General features: G+C 32.6%; 1 protein-coding gene across 3 annotated transcripts in view; it reads left to right on the forward strand.

The window, feature by feature from the left end:
• ERCC8 (ERCC excision repair 8, CSA ubiquitin ligase complex subunit) overlaps positions 1–19,328 on the forward strand; it is a 53,032-nt gene that overhangs the window by 3,982 nt on the left and 29,722 nt on the right. For all 3 annotated transcript variants that reach the window (XR_012071440.1, XM_006206030.4, XM_072958615.1), the window contains exons 2-4: positions 1,648–1,743; positions 6,500–6,601; positions 10,321–10,444. Coding sequence is in view for 2 of the 3 variants with exons in the window: in XM_006206030.4 (XP_006206092.2) it covers positions 1,648–1,743; positions 6,500–6,601; positions 10,321–10,444 (322 nt within the window). In the remaining variant the exon portion in view is untranslated. The remainder of the gene's footprint in view (positions 1–1,647; positions 1,744–6,499; positions 6,602–10,320; positions 10,445–19,328) is intronic.

Below are 19,328 nucleotides of genomic sequence, written 5' to 3' on the forward strand. Positions count from 1 at the left end.
GTGTTTTGTGGACTAAAAAGCAAGTACTGAACATTGTGCTTTCTGCTATTACTCACAGTTGATATACCATGGTAACTGAACTTCATGTGTATCTATCAGACTATGCAAAATAAAGACTACTTGTGTATTTAAGTTAAAATAAAGTATTTAAGGTATTTTCTATTAAGATTCCCTTCATTAAGTGATGTTGTAGTTTAACTAAACAACCACACAGTCCTATTATATTTGAAGAAGAGGTCTACTGTAATTTGCCCCAGTTTCTTTTTTGTCCCTGGCCATGGGCAAAGGCATGAACACTGAAATGCAGTGTTTACAATTCATACCCTCCTTTTTTTATTTTACAAATTTATTGAGGTACAATGACATGTAATAAACTACACATTAAATTAGAATATATAATTTAATGAGTTTTGACATATATATACACATTTGATACCATCACCATAATCAAGATAACAAATATCTGTAAGCCCCCAAATTTCATCATGACTGTATATAATCCCTCTCACCCTTCTTTCCATGTTCCGCATTCTTTCTACTCTGGAAAACCACTAATCTGCTTTCTGTCACTATTCATTAGTTTGTATATATCAGAATTTTATGTAAATTAAATTATTTTTTTATCTGGGTTCTTTCACTCAGAAAAAATTATTTTGAAATTCCTCCATCCTGTTGCATGCATCCAGTCTTTTTTGTTGCTGAGGAGTATTCCAGTGTGTGGCTTTACCACAACTCGGTTTACCTGTTTGTTTGTTGATGAGCAACCTAGTGGTTGCTCTAGGAATTATAGAACACCTACTTAACTTTTAATTTTCTAATTAGAATTAATATTTTTCTCCTTCATTTGGCATATTGAGATTTTATCACTTTTTACTTTCCATCATATATGTTGTTGTCTTATTTATTACATATACATACATTGTAAATTCCATTGGTCAGTGTTACAGTTTTTGCTTTGAACCATCAACATCCAACAGATTGAGGCAAATTCTAGTAGTTAACATTCACTAGGCACTTGCTATGTGCTAGGCATTATTATGAGCACTTCTTATGTTTCAGCTCATTTAATCTTAATATCCTCATCATTATAATGGTGGTTTACAAGTATTGAATATCAGAAATTTCCTTCATCTTTGTATAAGTACTTGTTACTCATTTTCATTTATAAATATTTTATTTGATTTATTTAATGTGCTTAATCGTTGAATGGAGCATACTCATTTTGTATTTCCATAAGGCTTAAGAAACGTTTAAGGAAAAAATTTTTTAATGCTGTCATTTAAGCTTTTGCCCACTAGGTGTTGTCAGTTAAGTTTAAGTTATCAGAATTTAGCTTTTTGTTCATGAAAATTTGTTTGTCTCTAAGTATCTAAATTAAAAATTAATAAAATACATTCTTTATATAAAGTTTAAGTTAATGTTTTAGGAGAAATTCTTTACATGCAATTGCTAATACTGTTGATATTTTAAAAATTGAGTAAGTTCTTCAAGTCTATAAATAGCTTTGGTATATATTAGATTTAAGCATTACTTGGAATTTTTGTACTCTATGTAATCTTAGTGAAATAAGGACTTTTTAATATTAAACTACTTTCTTGTTGTTTAGTTTTATCTTTCTTTTTTCCCCTTTTAATTTTTATGTTTTAGGGTTTGGGGACTGGAGTTAAACAAAGACAGAGATGTTGAAAGGATCCATGGCAGTGGAGTTAACACCCTTGATATTGAACCTATTGAAGGAAGATAGTAAGTTTATTATACAATTATTATTTTTCTAAGTGAGATCCAGTAAAATGTTGCTTTCAGATTAATTTTATAAAGTTTTATAAAAATTAATAATTCTTAATTATAGCATTTGCAATCTGACATTATTAATTTCATATAAATACAGAATATTGAACCTATAAAATGCTGCCAAATAAATACTTCCAAACTACTAGATTAGAAATATATTTGTCGTTAAATCAACATTGAACTTCTTTTGGATGCAGAGAGCATGTAAGTGCTAGAGTATGTCTTTAGGTGCTGTTTCAAAACATAGTTGTTACTCTCAAGGAGTCTAGTAGGAAAACAGATACAGAAAGCAGAAGTGTATTTTGGAGAATAAAGTTTGAAGCACACTAAACTTGTGTTTGAGTTCCTCCTGGCTTTACATTTACTGGCTATGTGGCTTTGAGCAATTATCTAACCTTTCTAACTCTCAGTAGCTACACAATGGGAACAACAATACCTAACTAACAAGTTTGTTGTGAAGATTAATTGAGATAGTATGTATAACATGGTTAACATAGGACCTAGCTTATCATAAGTAGTTTCCAATATGTTGTTAATCAGAAGTATTATCACCTATACTTTTAGTCCTTTCAATCCATTTTCCACACAACAGCTGAAGTGCTCTGAAAAATGCAGATCTGAACATGTCATTCCTCCCCCACTTAAAACTCATCTATGCCACATTACTCTTACAAGAAAGTTCAAAACCCTTCATGTGGTCTATAATTAGGACAAGTGTAAAAATAACTAAAGAAAACTTTGTCTTGTCATGTTCTGTTTAGCATTTGCCTCCAAATTTTAATATTATAATGAAGTATTATTATTTACATTAAAGCCAGGCTAGGTTTAATAGAATTCCATTTTTTATTTCCAGCTTTTGTCATGATCTCACCTAGTCATATATGGGCAACATGTACAGTGAACATATTCTTACTTTTCACACATGATTAAATCTAAAGATGACCAGTGATAATTCTTTTCTTTTTCCTGATCTATTCTAGTCTCAACATAACACATCCCAGTCAAGGACAGCTGTGGGACATTTGCTTACAAAGTAATCCAGAAATGATTAGTAAGGGATAGCTGATTTCTTTTGTTCTTGGGTGCTAGTGGAAAAAAATATTCAGTACAACAGCCAGCCTTTGAGATAGTGATTAGTTGTTTGACCTATAAAGTACATGAATCCAGTAGGCCATCAGCTCAGAGAGTCAGTGAGAAATGTGGAAAATTATAGACTATATTAAATGCATGTGAGAAATACAGGTTGAGGATATAGAGAAAGCATAGCATATAGAGAAAAGTCAAGATTCTCACTATAGTAGTTTCCCTGCTAGTAAAAATCTATTACTATTTATTTTATTGTTTGCTAACACTTGTATTTTGTGTTAAACACTTTTAGCAGAAAAGAGGAATAAAAAGCAAAGTGTATGTTTAATGGAAATTAAATACTGGTTTTCTTTTTCTTAAGAAATTCAATTCATATGTAACTTTCTCAAAATACTTGTTAATATTTACCTATCACCACGAAAGCTGTAGTGATATCACTGAAAACCAGAATACCTATGTCTTGTAAAGAAGCATTTATTTCCAAAGTTACAAATTAATTTAAGAAGTCTATCTGAAAACATTTTAACAAATCCATCTACATAAAGTACATTTGCATATCACTCTTGAATTGTCCTTTACATCTTCTAAATTCTTCTGAGTTAATTTCATGCATTTTTAGTGCAGCGTTTTCTTATCCATATAAAAACATGAAGCACTATCTTTTACTGTGTTCACTCAGTTACCTTACAGTTAAGTAACATCATTGCCATCAGATACTTCAAAGTCAGTTAATTTCAATAATGGTTCAATTTTTTTCATCCAATTAATATAATCAAAGGAAAGCTTTTGGAAGTCATTCTGGCAAAGATGAAACACCTGACATTATTGTAAATACCATTTAAATTACATTTAAAATTTCAGTGTTGAAACAATTCTTTGTTTTTGCATAGATAATACATGTAGTGCTATGGTAAAAAACGTATTTCACAAAGTTCAAATATGAAGGAAAAGATTTTTGGAATTGGTTGTAGTACACATGTAACTCACAACTGTGTCCAAACAAATTGCACCATTTTATCAACCAGAATAAAAGCTGTAGTTGTTAAAATTTACAAAGATTTCTCTATTTATACAATTAGAGTAACTGAACCACGAATTATTTGTAATGAAGCTAACGCTGAATATAAAAAAAACCTTCAGCATAACATTACTTACTATCTTTACTGCCCCATCATCAGATTTAGAACTGTTTGAGCAAAGAACTTTGAAGAACTACTTGTAAATTAATCTAATTATTCTACAAATTGATACTGAATTTTTCTTAAATATATAAATCAGTGCTCTTTGGACATGCTGCTAGTTCATGAATCCTTTGTAACTGATTCACAACAAGATAAGAAGCTTGTACCAAAATGTAAATCTAAGCACTACGCAGACCGTTTAGATGAGCTGACTTTTTTTTTTTTCATAGCAAGACTTTCTCAGTGAAGTGTGTTTATTCTGGCACAAGCTCCTTATTTTGCACTTTAAATAGCAAAGAAACTAAATATGACAAAATAAATAAACAATATACAACACTTAAAACAAATATAAGTGATCAAATATCCTCACAGACCACAAAATATGATGAATGGGAACAAAACACTGATAACTACAAGAGTGACATCAGCATCTGGCAGAGACAATAAAAACTAATGATAACTTCAAAATGAGCAGCAGTTGAAAGCTCAGCAGGCCAGACTGACAACAGCAGGCAACAACTCTAGTTGTTCAAGGGATTCACAGTCAGGCCTGAAGGGGATGTAATAGTCTAGGCCCTATAATCTCTCCCACTAATCAGCTAAAGATCCCCTTATAGACAGAACCCTACATTGAGGAGAAACTGCTTGGACTAGAATCCAAAGTGCAGGGACAGTAGAAACAAAGGAAAAAGATGGATCAGATAAAAATTGGAGCACTGAATAAAACCAGGAAATCTCTAAAGTAAGTTGCCATAATTTGAACATCTCATTTAAGAAAGAAGAGGAGGATGTTCTAGAGATGTAAAATGTTAATGTTATTATAAACCAAGCCTCCCCTTTAGAAGAAAATTAATTTTACATAAAAAGGAGCAAAAGAATAGGATTATGGTCAAAGTCCATACAAAATTATCTTAATAACAAAGAGGCTAAATAGAGTAATTCCCCTATAGACAATGTAGTTATGCCAGAAAGATATGCCCACAAAATAGATCAGGACTCTAACCTAGTGTTTTAAAACTAGCTAAAAGTTAGTTTAAAAAGATACAATATATGAAAGAAAAACATAAGTTAGAATCAGAAAAACTCAGAAATGAGATGACCAAACTCAGGAAAGAAAAGTTTCAGAAATGAAGACTAAAACATAAGGAGCACAAGCAAGTAAATACAAAAGGTAATACCTTAGAAATAGAAGTCAGAAAGAAGGAGACATTTAAAAATCAAAAAGTGGAGAAAGAGAAGGATTCAACAGTTATGGATAATTATAGAAGACGGGCAGAGAAGATCCAGCATCTATATAACAGAAATTTCCAGAGAAGAAACCCAAAGGAAGAGAATGGAATAAAAACTAAACTATAATCCAAGGACACATTCCTAGAATAAGTAAAATCTGAAACTACATATAAAGGAAAGAAAATCATACCGTAACCAGACTTTGATTTTGAGCTGTATACTCAAGAAATGAAGTTACTTATCTAAGATGTTCAAGGAAATAAAATGTGACTCAAGGGTTTTATATCCAACCAGATTGATTTTCAAGTATGAAAGGACAAATTATGAGTAACATACAAGAATTCAGGGAATATTGTTCTCATTAGCCCTTTCTTAGGAATCTACCAGAGAATAAAATCCGAGAATTAGAATGAGACAGCTACAGCATTGATGGTGAGCAATAATATTAGCAAATAGCAACACTTTATATAGATATATAAATATTTACATATATATAGATAGATCAATATGGATAAATTTGTAGATCTGTGTATCTTTCCTGCTAGATTGTAAACTCTGGGGAGACAGGAACCATGCCAGTCTTGTTCACAGTTGTATTAGCATAATGCCTAGCATATTTTAGAAGCTCGAATTTGAAGGAGTTGAATAAATGTGTTCATAATGGAAGGAAGGAATCTAACACTTATTGATTCTTTGCTTTTTGCCACACAGTATAAAAGGCCTTTGCAGATGACTTTCATCTTTATATCAGCTTTATGATTTAGGTGAAAATGTCCCCCTTTTCACAAATAAAAAAACTTACATGAAGGAACTTGCCCAGGGTCAGATAGCTAGCATAAGTAATAACTGGTCTGTCTGATTCCATTTTCATTTGGCACAATTATAATTAGGACATTTAAAATGACTTTTTAATATTTCACTTTCTTAAGTAAGAAATATCTTTCGCCATTTTGTTTCTATTGTCCTTTCTTTTTGGAATCATGAAGGTAAATTTTAAATGATCACAGATTGAATCTTTCTGCATTCATTTTTCTACAAATATTAGATTAAAGTTTTTTAGTTTATTGTAGTCTATGCTAATGAAGATTTACTCTTTATTAGTGGGAATAATAAATTTGAGTGTTTGTAAATCAGTAATTTTCAGAAATATGTAATCATAAATAAAAGAGCTACATAAAATGATAAATTAATGTGAACTTTTTTATTATTAGCATGTTATCAGGTGGCTCAGATGGTGTGATTGTGCTTTATGATCTTGAGAACTCCAGCAGACAACCTTATTACACATGTAAAGCAGTGTGTTCCGTTGGCAGGTGTGTATTAAAAATGTAATTCATGAACTTATGAACAGTTGAGTGTATTTTACATCAAATGCAAAACATGAAAATAGCAGTCACATAATGTCTCAAGCATATTGTTCAAATGATGTATTTACATGGAAATACCTTGACATTTTCTTACAAATAATAACTGAAATTCAGGTACAGCTGTTTTTAACATGTGACTTCCCCAAAAACACTTGGGTAGCAGTTTGCAAAAGGACTTTGTTTTAAAACTTTTGATTGTTATTTTTATTCTACACCTACATAGCATACCTCAGTAACTAATTTTAGTTTTTAGTACTACTTAGTAGTAGATTCGCTTGAGTCTTTCAGCTAAATAGAAACACAAATTAGATTTTTCAACTGTTATTAATAGAACAAAAAGATTAACATCTAGAAGCCATAAATGTACTGGCAGTTCCTCACTGAACACACACACCTGTCTTACCTCTCTAACTCAAAGCAGCCTAACTTAACATTCTTCCCCTTGTCTTGGAGTTTTTTTGACTATTCTTTACTAGCTTTCCAGTCTTGAGACAATTATTATTTTTTTAAGTTTCTAAGAAAGTGTTTTGTGATTTTAATTTGTTCATAGTCATCACTTAATTCTTCCTCATCACCTGTGTTTTATCTGATATTGAGCAAATCTGAAATTAACAGAGAATAGGTGTTGAGAAAATGCTTTCAAGGGGAAAAACTTCATGAACATTAATATCAACAATCACTCTATATTAAAGCTCTCTCCAAGGAACTAGAATAAATGTCTAAGTCCATGGAATATTTGTGAGGAAATTTATGATTATTTCTTGGCTCTGTTGCTTTACTTTGGAAGTACAGATTTAGAAAACTATTTCTCTGAGCCTCTGACAAAACTATTTTGTCTGAGAAGAAAATATACTTGCTCTGTCATTCTTGTAAGGTTTCTGTTAGACTTAAATGAAATACTGTCTTTTAAAAAGTACATTAAAAACTGTAAAGCTACTATGTAAATGGGAAGCAATACAGTTATAGATACACTTGGTACAAAACAAGACATCACTGCAGATACTTTTTAACTTGGTTTCTAAGATATTTACACCATTTTATACTCTCTCTCCATCCCAACCAAAAAAACAAGCAAAAAAAAAATTTAAATTCTAAAGTGTGAGACAGTTATTCATTTTTATCATATTTTATCTTAGCTTAGATTTTAACATTGTTTAGTTTGTTATATAGCAAAATAGTATTTTCATATATACCACATGCATTATAATGTTATTCCTTGAGTAGCTGTGATTTTCTTTTCTGGTGTGTAAAGTCAAGTAGATGTTTAGGGCATCAATCTTACTTTACTATGACTTTTTTCTTAGATTCAAAATCTTTCGTTCAAAAGCATGACTTTGAATGTAAATGGGCATATAGTAATCAGCTTTATAGAATGAGTTAAAGTAGCATTTTTACATCCAAAAATTTTATAACCTAACTTTAAAATATAATTTTGGTAAAAATCTTTACTAGCATGCCTTAGACTGATTCCTGATATTTATTTTTGCTTTACTTAATGTGTTTGTTTTTGAGCACCAAAAAGATTCCTTTCCATACCAAAATTCTTGTTAAATGTGAAAAACAGGTCATACATAGCAGAATAATGTATTTTGACTTGTTTTTAAATTTAAATTTAAAATAAATGAGTTTTTATTTATGATCACTGCGTTAAAGATTTATTTAAAATTGGCAAATCTCTAGATTCTTAGGAACAAATAGAAATCAATTCTATCTTATCTTAAGCAGAAATTTGTTGAAGAGATATTTAGTTTATCACTAAATATACCAGCAGGAAAGTGGGAGAATCAATATAGAAAATGAGTTAAAAGCAAGAGAAACTAGGATAGAGAACACAGTCAGGGTCACACCACAGAAAAAAATGTAGTTTAGGTTCTACTACATGTTACCAACACAGACTCTCAACTCCACAGCTATGAGTAATTGCTAACTATTCCTAGTTTTTTAGCTGGAGTTTCAGAGTCCCAGACAGGATTGATGAAGCCCAGCACACATGTTCATGCCCTGGCTGCCAAGAACAAGGGAAAGAGAATATGTGGAGTCCCTTGCTTTCTGTTACAAGAGGCAGAACTTTGCCTTTCAACAAAACAAAGGGGATTTCCACCAAAAAGGAGGAATTTTGATGCTCAGTAAGAAAAGGGCACATGTCCACTATAATCCACCCATTTGGCTGTCAAGCATCCATATAATCTTCCCATACCTACACCTACTTTAAAAAAAGTTTCAGCGTAACCTAATGGAAGTTTCCATTATTCAACCAAAAATATAATCACTGCCTTCCCCAAAGAGCTATGATCCTGAGTCTATTTGGTTACCACATCCAGGTCCAGTTCAAGATAATGTCTATTTTTCCACTAGTTTTACATGATCTTATATGAATATTACTCAACCTGTAGTCTCAATTGTATAGTTAGCCTGTATAAAATAATGGAGGTAAGAGAGAAGAAAGAAAGGGGAAATTAGTTAAAATATACAAATGACATGGAAAGAAAGGAAATATGGTTAGGCACTGTGTCCTTTTTTGTAGCTGTCTCAAGGCCAGAACTGGCACTTAAGACTTTCCTTCTTCTTGTTTTTTATTTCCTCAGGCAGCACCACATGTGTTCAAAGTCCTTTACCCTGTATTGTGAGCCAAACCTTTACCTTAAGGAATCACAACTCATGATGATCCCTATCTGTGTAGAGTTGCAGTAGTCTTCTGTTTACTTTTGTTTATCTTATGGGAAATTTTTAACATAAGCAAAATTAGAGAGTAGGATAATGAACTTTGTACCCATCACCCAGCTTTACCAGTCTTGTTTCATCTTTAACCCCACCCACCCACTCTGAGAATTATTTTGAAGCAAATTGCAGAAACATACCATTTTATTCATAATTATTTGTCTCTGAAAGACATAAGCATAACCACACTACCATTATCTCACATATACAATAATTGCTGATATTAAGTATCCAGTTGGTGTTCAAATGTCCCTCCATTGTCTCGTAAGTGTTTCAAAACAGCCAGATTATTTGAATTAAGGTTCAGTAAAAGATACATATACTGTGTTTATCACAGGTTGAGAGCATATACTGCATCCTTCAGAATAGCACATCATCGTCACAAGGTGGTATATTGTAGCTGATATCATTACTGAGTCTTCAACAGATCATGCTTTTGTGGGTGATGGTTTACATAAGAGTAGTGAATCCCATTGACATCTACCAGTTGCATTCTTTAGTTATAGAAGTAAGGTTCTTAATTAGAAGCCTGTGGGACACTATGGAGGTATATGAGGCAACAGTTCTGAGAATGATATTGCTGATAAAATGATACTCAAGAAAAGCAAGTCCAAAACCAGAATAGGTATCTCTTCCAGTTAAGAAAAATCATTGTCCCCTCCATGAAGAGGTCTGGTGTAGCTGACTGATCCCTTCAGGCTATAGTACAGAAATAGGAAGTCTTTCATTTTAGGAGCCTTAGTAGGAAGTAGGCATCCACATCACATTTTGGAAGCCTGAAGCTAGAGATGCCTAGATATTCTCTTTTCCTAACAGCTGAGACATAGCATGTGACCTAGATTTGGCCACTCATATCTTCCTTCCTGAGACTTCTACTTATTAATATAGTTTCAATTTTGAAACTCAGATAAATTACTTATCTCTAAATTTTGATGGCTGTTTTATAGAAACCATCCTGATGTTCACAAATACAGTGTGGAGACTGTACAGTGGTATCCTCATGACACTGGCATGTTCACATCAAGCTCATTTGATAAAACTCTGAAAGTATGGGATACAAATACGTTACAAGTAAGTACATTAAAACCTTTCCAAGTTGCTTTGTACAATGGAGGAGAACTTAATCCTAAACCATTTTAGTGTGTTACTTGTTAAGATGTTATATATGTTAGATGTGAAAGCAGTATAGTAGTTAAGGAGAGCTAGACTGCTTGAGTTCATATCTTGGCTCTCCTCCTGTCTAGCTGTATGACATTGGACAAGTGTCTGAACCTTTCTGTGTTTATCTGTGAATGGGGCTAATGATTGTACTTTATAAAATGGTTGTGAGGATTAAATAGGTTGATCCATGTAAAGTACCTAGAACACTGCCTAGCAGATATAGTAAGTGCTCAAAAAAAATTAGCTATTATTATTATTACTATTAAAATTTTAAAACTACTGTGGTCTAGTGATGTAAGGAAGAAAATTAGGTTTACTTCCTATTGATCTAAAAACTTAGAGGAAAAGAAAGTTGTTAATATTATAGCTGAGTAAAGATAGAAGACCTAAGTGAAGTGGAGATAAGCAATCTACCCAAGAAAGATTTAAGGATAATGATTGTAAAGATGATCAAACACCTCAGGAGAATGTATGCACAGAGGAAGAAGTTAGAAATTTTTTTCTAACAAAGAGTTAGAAAACATAAAGAACTATCAAACACAGATGAAGAATAATATCATAAGTGAAATGAAAATACACTAGAAAAAATCAACAGTAGACTAAATGATACAGAGGAATGGATCAACAAGCCAGAAGACAGTAGAGAAAATCATTGATGCTGAACAGAAAAAAGAAAAAAGAATGAAAAGAAATGAGTACAGTTTAAGAGACCTCTGGGACAACATCAAGCACACTAATAGTCACATTATAGGGGTCCCAGAAGGAGATGAGAAATAAAAGGGAACTAAGGATATAATTGAAGACATAATAGCTAAAAACTTCCTTAACTTGGGAAGGGAAAAAGATATCCAAGTCCAGGAAGTTCAGAGTCCCATTAAGGATTAAACCAAAGAGGAACACACAAAGACCTACTAGTAATTAAAATGGCAAAAATTAAGGATAAAGGAATAATATTAAAAGCAGAAAGGTTAAAGCAACATGTTATATATAAGGGAAACCCCATAAGACTAAAGTGATAAAAGAGCAAAATCTACAACCAGAAATCTTCTACCCAGCAAATCTCTCATTGAGATTTGATGGAGAAGTCAAAAACTTCAGATAAGCAAAGGCTGAAAGAGTTCAGCACCAGTAAACCAGCTTTATAAGAAGGTTAAAGGAACTTCTCTAAGCAAAAAAGAAAAGAACACCATGAGAAACATTACAGTCATGAAAGGAAAAAGCCTTCGGTAATGGCAAACATAACAGTAAAGGCAGGAAATCATCCAAGCACAAGGCTAGTAGGAAGGTTAAAAGATGAAGTCATAAATATCCACAATAAAGAGTTAAGGGATACACAAAACAATTAGATGTAAAATATGATATCAAAAATCAGTAATCATGAGAGGAGAACAAATGCAAGATTGTTAAAAATGCATTTGAAATTAAGAGATCAGAAATTTAAAACAGTCATATATATAGAGAGAGAGACTGATATATATAAACCTCATAGTAACCACAACCCAAAAATCTATAATAGATACACGCACAGTAAAGAAAAAGGAATTCAAATGTAACACTAAAGATAGTCTTCAAATCACAAGAGAGGAGGACAAAAGAGGAAGGAAAGAACAAAACAGACCTACAAAAACAATTAACAAAATGGCAAAAACATACATAACAATAATTACTTTAAATGTAAATGGACTAAATACACCAATCAAAAGACACAGAGTTGCTGAACGGTTACAAAAATAAGACTTGTATGTATGCTGCCTACAGGAGACTCACTTCAGATGTAAAGATACACACAGACTGAAATGAGGGCATAGAAAAAGGTACTCCATGCAAATGGAAATTAAAAGAAAGCTGGTGTAGCAATACTAAAATCAGACAAAATAGTCTTTAAAATAAAGACTGTTAGAAGAGACAAAGAAGGATATTACATAATAATCAAGGGATCAATCCAAGAAGAAGATATAACTATTGTAAATATATATGCACCCAACATAGGAACACCTAAAACATAAAGTGAATATTAACAGACATAAAGGGAGAAATGGACTGCAGCACAGTAATAGTAGAGGAAATTAACACCCCACTTAGACAGATCATCCAGACAGAAAATCAGTAAGGAAACACTAGCCTTAAATGGCTCATTAGACCAGGTAGACTTAATATATATAGAATATTCCATCCAAAAACAGCAGCTTGCATATTCTTTTCAAGTACACAGGGAACTTTCTCTAGAATGGATGATATGCCACAAAACAAGCCTTGGTAAATTTCAGAAAATTGAAGTCATATCAGGCGTCTTTTCCAACCACAACACTTTGAGATTAGAAATGAATTACAGAAAAAAGATTGCAAAAAAACACAAACAAGTGGAGGCTAAACGATATGCTGCTAATCAACCAGTGGATCACTGAAGAGATCAGAGGAAATTTAAAAAACCAGGAGACAAATGAAAATGAAGACATGATAATTCAAAACCTATGGGATGCAGCAAAAGCAGTTCTAAGAAGAACTTTATAGCAATACAAGCTTACCTCAGGAAACAAGAAAAATCTCAAACAACCTAACCTTACACCTAAAGGAACTATAAAAAGGGGAACAAACAAAACCCAAAATTAGTAGAAGGAAAGAAGTCATAATGATCATAGGAGGAATAAATGAATAGAGACTAGAAAAACAATAGAAATGGTCAAAGATGGCCCAAATTAATAAAATTAGAAATGAAAGAGAGGAAGTTACAACTGACATCACAGAAATACAAAAGATTGTAAAAGACTACTGCAAACAACTATATGCCAATAAAATGAACAGCCTAGAAGTAATGGACAAATTACTAGAAATGTACAATCTCCCAATGCTGAACCAGGGAAAAATAGAAAATATTAACAGACCAATTACCAGTAATGAAATTAAATCAGTAAAAATAAAACAAAACAAAAAACCTCCCAACAAATGAAAGTCTAGGACCAGAAGTCTTTATAGCTGAATTCTACCAAACATGCAGAGAAGAATTAACACCTAGTCTTCACAAACTATTACAAAAAATTGCAGAGGAAGGCATGCTTCTGAACTCAATTCTGCGAGGTCAGCATCACCCTAATACCAAAACCAGACAAAGATATCACACAGACACAAAAAGAGAAAACTACAGAACAATATAACTGATGAACATAGATGGAAAAATCCTCAACAATATTTAGCAAACCAAATTCAACAACACATCAAAAGGATCATATACCACAGCCAAGTGGGATTTACCCCTGTGATGTGTTTTTCATTATCTGCAAGTTGATTGGTGTGACACACCACATTAACAAATTGAAGAATAAAAACCATATGACATCCCAATAGATGCAGGAAAAGCTTTTGACAAAATTCCACATCCATTTATAATAAAATTCAACAGAAAGTGGGCATAGAGGGAACATGTCGCAACATAATAAAGGGCATGTATGACAAGCCCAGAGCTAACATCATAGTCAGTGGTGAAAAGCTGAAATCATTTTCTCTAAGATCAGGAACAAGACAAGAATGCCCACTCTCACCACTGTTATTCAACATAGTATTGGAAGCCCTAGCCACAGCAGTTAGACAAGGAAGATAAAATAATCCAAATTGGAAAAGAAGTAAAACTGTCATTGTTTGTAGATAATGTGATACTATACATAGAAAATCCTAAAGATGCCACCAGAAGACTACTAAAACTCATCAATGGATTCAGTAAGTTGCAGAAAACAAAATTAAAATACAGATATCTGTTGTATTTCTATACAATGAACTATCAGAAAGGATAATTAAGGAAACAACTCCATTTACAATCTCATCAAAAAGGATTAAAATACCTAGGAATAAACCTACCTAAGGAAATAAAAGACCTGTACTCGGAAAACTCTAAGACACTGATGAAAGAAATTGAAGAAGAACAAATAGATGGAAAGATTTACCATGTTCATGGATTGAAAGAACTTATATTTTAAAAATGAACATGCAACTGAAGGCAATCTACAGATTTAATGCAATCCCTATCAAAATACTAAGGGCATTTTTCTCAGAACTACAAGAAATAGCTTTAAAATTTGTACAGAAGCACAAAAAACCTCAACCAAAACAATCTTGAAAAGAAACAGACCTGGAGGAATCATGCTCCCTGACTTCAGACTGTACTATAAAGCTACGGTAATCAATACAGTATGGTACTGGCACAAAAACAGATACATAGATCAATGTAACAGAATAGAAAGCCCATAAATAAACCCATGCACTTATGGTCAATTAATCTACAACAAAGGAGGCAAGCATATACAATGGAGAAAAGACAATCTCTTAAATAACTGGTGCTGGGGAGTCTAGACCGCCACATGTGAAAGAACAAAATTAGAACATTTTCTAACACTGTGTACGAAAATAAACTCAAAATGGGTTAAAGACTTAAATTTAAGACTGGAAACCACAAAGTTCCTAGAAGAAAATGTAGGTGGATCACTCTTTGACACAAATCATGGCAGTATTATTTTTTGCATCTGTTTCCTAAAGCAAAGGAAGTAAAAGCAAAATTAAACAAATGAGACCTAATTAAATGTAAAAGCTTTTACACAGTAAAGGAAACCATCCACACACACACACACACACACACACACACACACACACAAAACAACCTACTGAAAGGGAAAAAATGTTTGCAAATGATATGACTAGTAAAGGGTTAATGTCCAAAATATGTAAACAGTTCATACACCTCAACATCAAAAAAAATGCAGAAAACATGGACAGAACATCTGAAAAGACATTTTTTTCCAAAGAAGACATATAGATGGCCAACAGACATATGGAAAGATGCTCAACCTCATTAATCATGAGAGAAATGCAAATTAAAAATTGAAAATAGATGTAGATACTGACAGGCATATGTAGTATAGATAAATAAGACTATACTGTATAGCATAGGGAAATATACAAGATCTTGTGGTAGCTCACAGTGAAAAAGAATGTTACAGTGAATATATGTATGCTCATGTATAACTGAAAAATTGTGCTTTACACTGAAATTGGCACAACATTGTAAACTGACTATAACTCAATAAATATATATATATACATATATATGTGTATGTGTATGTGTGTGTGTGTATATATATATACATACACAAAAAAAACTGAAAATAGAACTACCGTATGACCCAGGAGTTGCACTCCTGGATATATATCTGAAAAGAATGAAAACACAAATTCAAAAAGATACATGCACAGCAGTGTTTTGGTAGCAGTATTCACAATTGCCAAGATATGGAAGCAACCTAAATGTTCTTCAACAGGTGAATGGATAAAGAAGACGTAGTATATATATATATACAATGGAATACCACTCAGCCATAAAAGAGAATGAGATTTTGCCATTTGCAGCAACATGCATGGACTTGGAGGATATTATACAAAATGAAATGAGTCATACAGAGAAACACAAATACCTATGGTATACTTACATGTAGGATCCAAAAAACAAAACAAACTAGCGGATATAACCTAAAAGAAACAAACTCACAGATATAGAAAACAAATTAATGGTTACCAGTGGGGAAAGAGTAGAGGAGAAGAGCAATGTAGGAGCAGAAGATTAAGAGTTACAAACTACTATGTATAAAATAAGGTATAAGGATATATAGTACAACACAGGAATATAGCCAATACTTTATAATAACTGTAAATGGAATATAATCTCTAAATATTGTGAGTCAGTATGTTGTATACCTGAAAGTTACATAATATTGTACATCAACTATTCCTCAGTTAAATAAAAGAAGAAAAAATAATTAGAAGACTCAATATTGAAAAGATACTGATTTTACCCAAAATAATGCATTTCTGATCAAAATCTTTGCAGAATTCTTTTATGGAAATTGACTAGTTAATTCTAATGTATATAGGGCAATACAAAGGGACAAGGCACTCTTGAAGAAGAATAAAGTTTCAGGACTTCACTACCTGTAACCAAGACTTACCATAAATTAATTATACTAATTAAAGCAGTATGATATTGGTAGAAGTTAAAAAAAAACACACACATGCACAGGGGAACAGGGTAGAGAATCAAGAAATACACCCATAGCTGTATAATCATTTGATTTATGGTGAAAGTAACACTGAAGAACTGGGGAAAGGATAGCCTTTTCCATAAATGGTGCTGGATCAACCAGGTTTCCATATTAAGAAATGAATCTTGACCCTTACCTCACACCAGACATAGAAGTCAATTTCAGGTGGATCACAGGTATAAATGGGAAAGATAAAACAATAAAGCTTAAAGAAGAAAAGGGAAAGTGTGTTTGTGGCTCAAGAGAGGTAAAGACACAAAAAGTACAAACCAAGAAGTCAGAGATTGATAAATTGAGCTATGTTAAAATTAGGAATGTCCAGTCATTAAAGAAAGTATAAAGGTAAGCCATGGAATGGGAGGTGATGTATCTGACACATGCATATATTTCAAAAAGGACTGATACACAAATTAATCAACAAAAATTATAACAGTCCTATAGAAAAATAAGCAAAACATTTGAATAGGCACTTCAAGAAAGAGGATAAATAGCCAATAAATGAAAGTGTTCAACTTTATTAACTGTGCACCTGTATATGTTAATTAAATACCTAATGAGTGGGCAGGGATATAGCTCAATGGTAGAGCACATGTTTAGCATGCACAGGACCCTGGGTTCAATCCCCAGTACCTCCATTAAAGAAAAAAAAAAACCATAATGAGATACCTCTCCGTACCATGCAGAATGGTTAAACTTAAGGAGACTGATGATAACAGATTGCTGATGAGATTACAGATAGATTACAGATTGGTACAGATATTTGGTATTGACTGAAGCATATGTGCATACCCTCTGACCCAGCAGTTACACTTTGAATATATAAATGCATGCATGTGAACTGAAGGTTATTTATAAGAATGTTCACAGCAACACTGTTAATGATAACCCCAAACTGGAAATACCTCAAGTGTCCATTAACAGCCAATTGAAATCTGGCAACTTTACATTAGAATACTCTCCAACAATGACAAGGGAATACTTCTGTATTAACAAAGTGTATGAATCTTACGTAATACTAAACAAAATAACCAAACACAAAAGGGTGCCTAATATATATCCCTTTGTAGAAGGTTCCAAAATAGACAAAACTGATCTACGGTGATATAGATATGTATGGTAGTTATCTTTCTTGATAGGATTTGTAAGGGACTTGGGGTATTTGTAATGTTTGTAGTGTTCTCTTTTAAAATACAGGTAGTTGTTGCTTTGTGAAAATTCATTTTATGAAAATTAATTGAGCTGTTTGCTTATGATTTGTGTACTTTCCTATATGTTTGTTACACTTCATTTAAAAGTGGTTTAAAAATTAATGTCATACATTTGCATTTTCTTTCCTTAACATCTTTTAAAACTCTAAGACATCTTGAATTTAAATTTTCTTTAGAACATAAATGTTTTGCTAACTCAAAACAATATTTCATGAGTTCATAATTCTGTCTGAAATAAAGGTATGACAGGATTTTATTGATAATAAATTTAAAAGCATTCAATCAGGAATAATTTATTATGCATCTGCTAGGTATAAAGAAAGCTATGGAAGGCAAAATATTGTCCTCTCCATCCTCTACTCCCATCATTAGTTTTTCCTGTTAATGTATGCATTATATACCTATGATACCTTTATTTCATCTCAGTTTTCCATGAGCATTTTTTTCATCATACAGCTTGAGCGTATGATGTCGCATAATGGAATATCTTCTCCAGAGTCTTCTCTATTAAACTTTAAGGTGAAGAGCCAAATGGAGATAATCCAGGATTTGAGCTATACATATCTGGAATCCAAGAGTGTGGTCTAAACTGAAAATATAGATTTGTGAGTCACTAGGATGTAGGTGGTAGTTGAAGAGAAAAGTACTTGCAACAAAACCTTGAGGAAAATGAAAATTAATAGGACAGAAGAAGGAACAACAGAGCCTGCAGGAGTCAATGAAAAGGATTAGCCAAAGAGAGTTAAGAGGAAAATCAGGGGTACGTGATATAATGGAACTCATAGAAGAGACTGGTTTTAAGAAAGATAGAGTAGTCAGCTGTGTTGAATGCTCCTGACAGATTAAGTAAGGTAAGGACTATGTTTGGTGATAGGAGGTTATCAGTGCTATAGTCAAGGTGGTTGAAATGGGAATAGTGGGGATAAAAGTAAGTTTGTAGTGAGTTGAGAAATACATGGGAGATAAGAAATTAGAGACAGCCAAAATTTGGATTTAAAGAGGAAGAATTTGGGTGAAAAAAAAGGAATTTGGGTGAAAAAACTTTTTTTTGGTCAGGAGGGTGCTGTTAACATTAAAGAGACTTAAACATTTTTTTAGTGCTGATGGGAATGATCCAGTAGAGACTGAGAGGTTATAGATGCTTCAGAGTTATCTGACAGTGCTGAAAGGGATCTGAACAGGTAGGGAAATTAACTTTAAATATGAGGAAGGATCATTTTTTCCCACGATGGCTTGGATGAAGAAGGAAAAAAGATAAGCAAATGAGTTTATAGGTGTGTTGATAAAACTTTAAGAGAATTCTCATTGAATGGCTCCCATTTTCTCTCTTGAAGCAAAGATCAGATTACCTGTTGTGATGAAGCAGAGGTGTCTGTGGAGAGTAGAGGTTTGAAATAGCTGCATATATTGCAGAGAATACTAGTGAAATATTGTAGAACTAGCAGTCAATACAAAAGCCCAGTTGAAATGAATGACCTTTTATAGTGATACCAGTCTGCCCTTTTA

This window comes from Vicugna pacos, chromosome 3 (genome assembly GCF_048564905.1).
Source record: "Vicugna pacos chromosome 3, VicPac4, whole genome shotgun sequence".
Lineage (NCBI taxonomy): Eukaryota > Metazoa > Chordata > Mammalia > Artiodactyla > Camelidae > Vicugna > Vicugna pacos.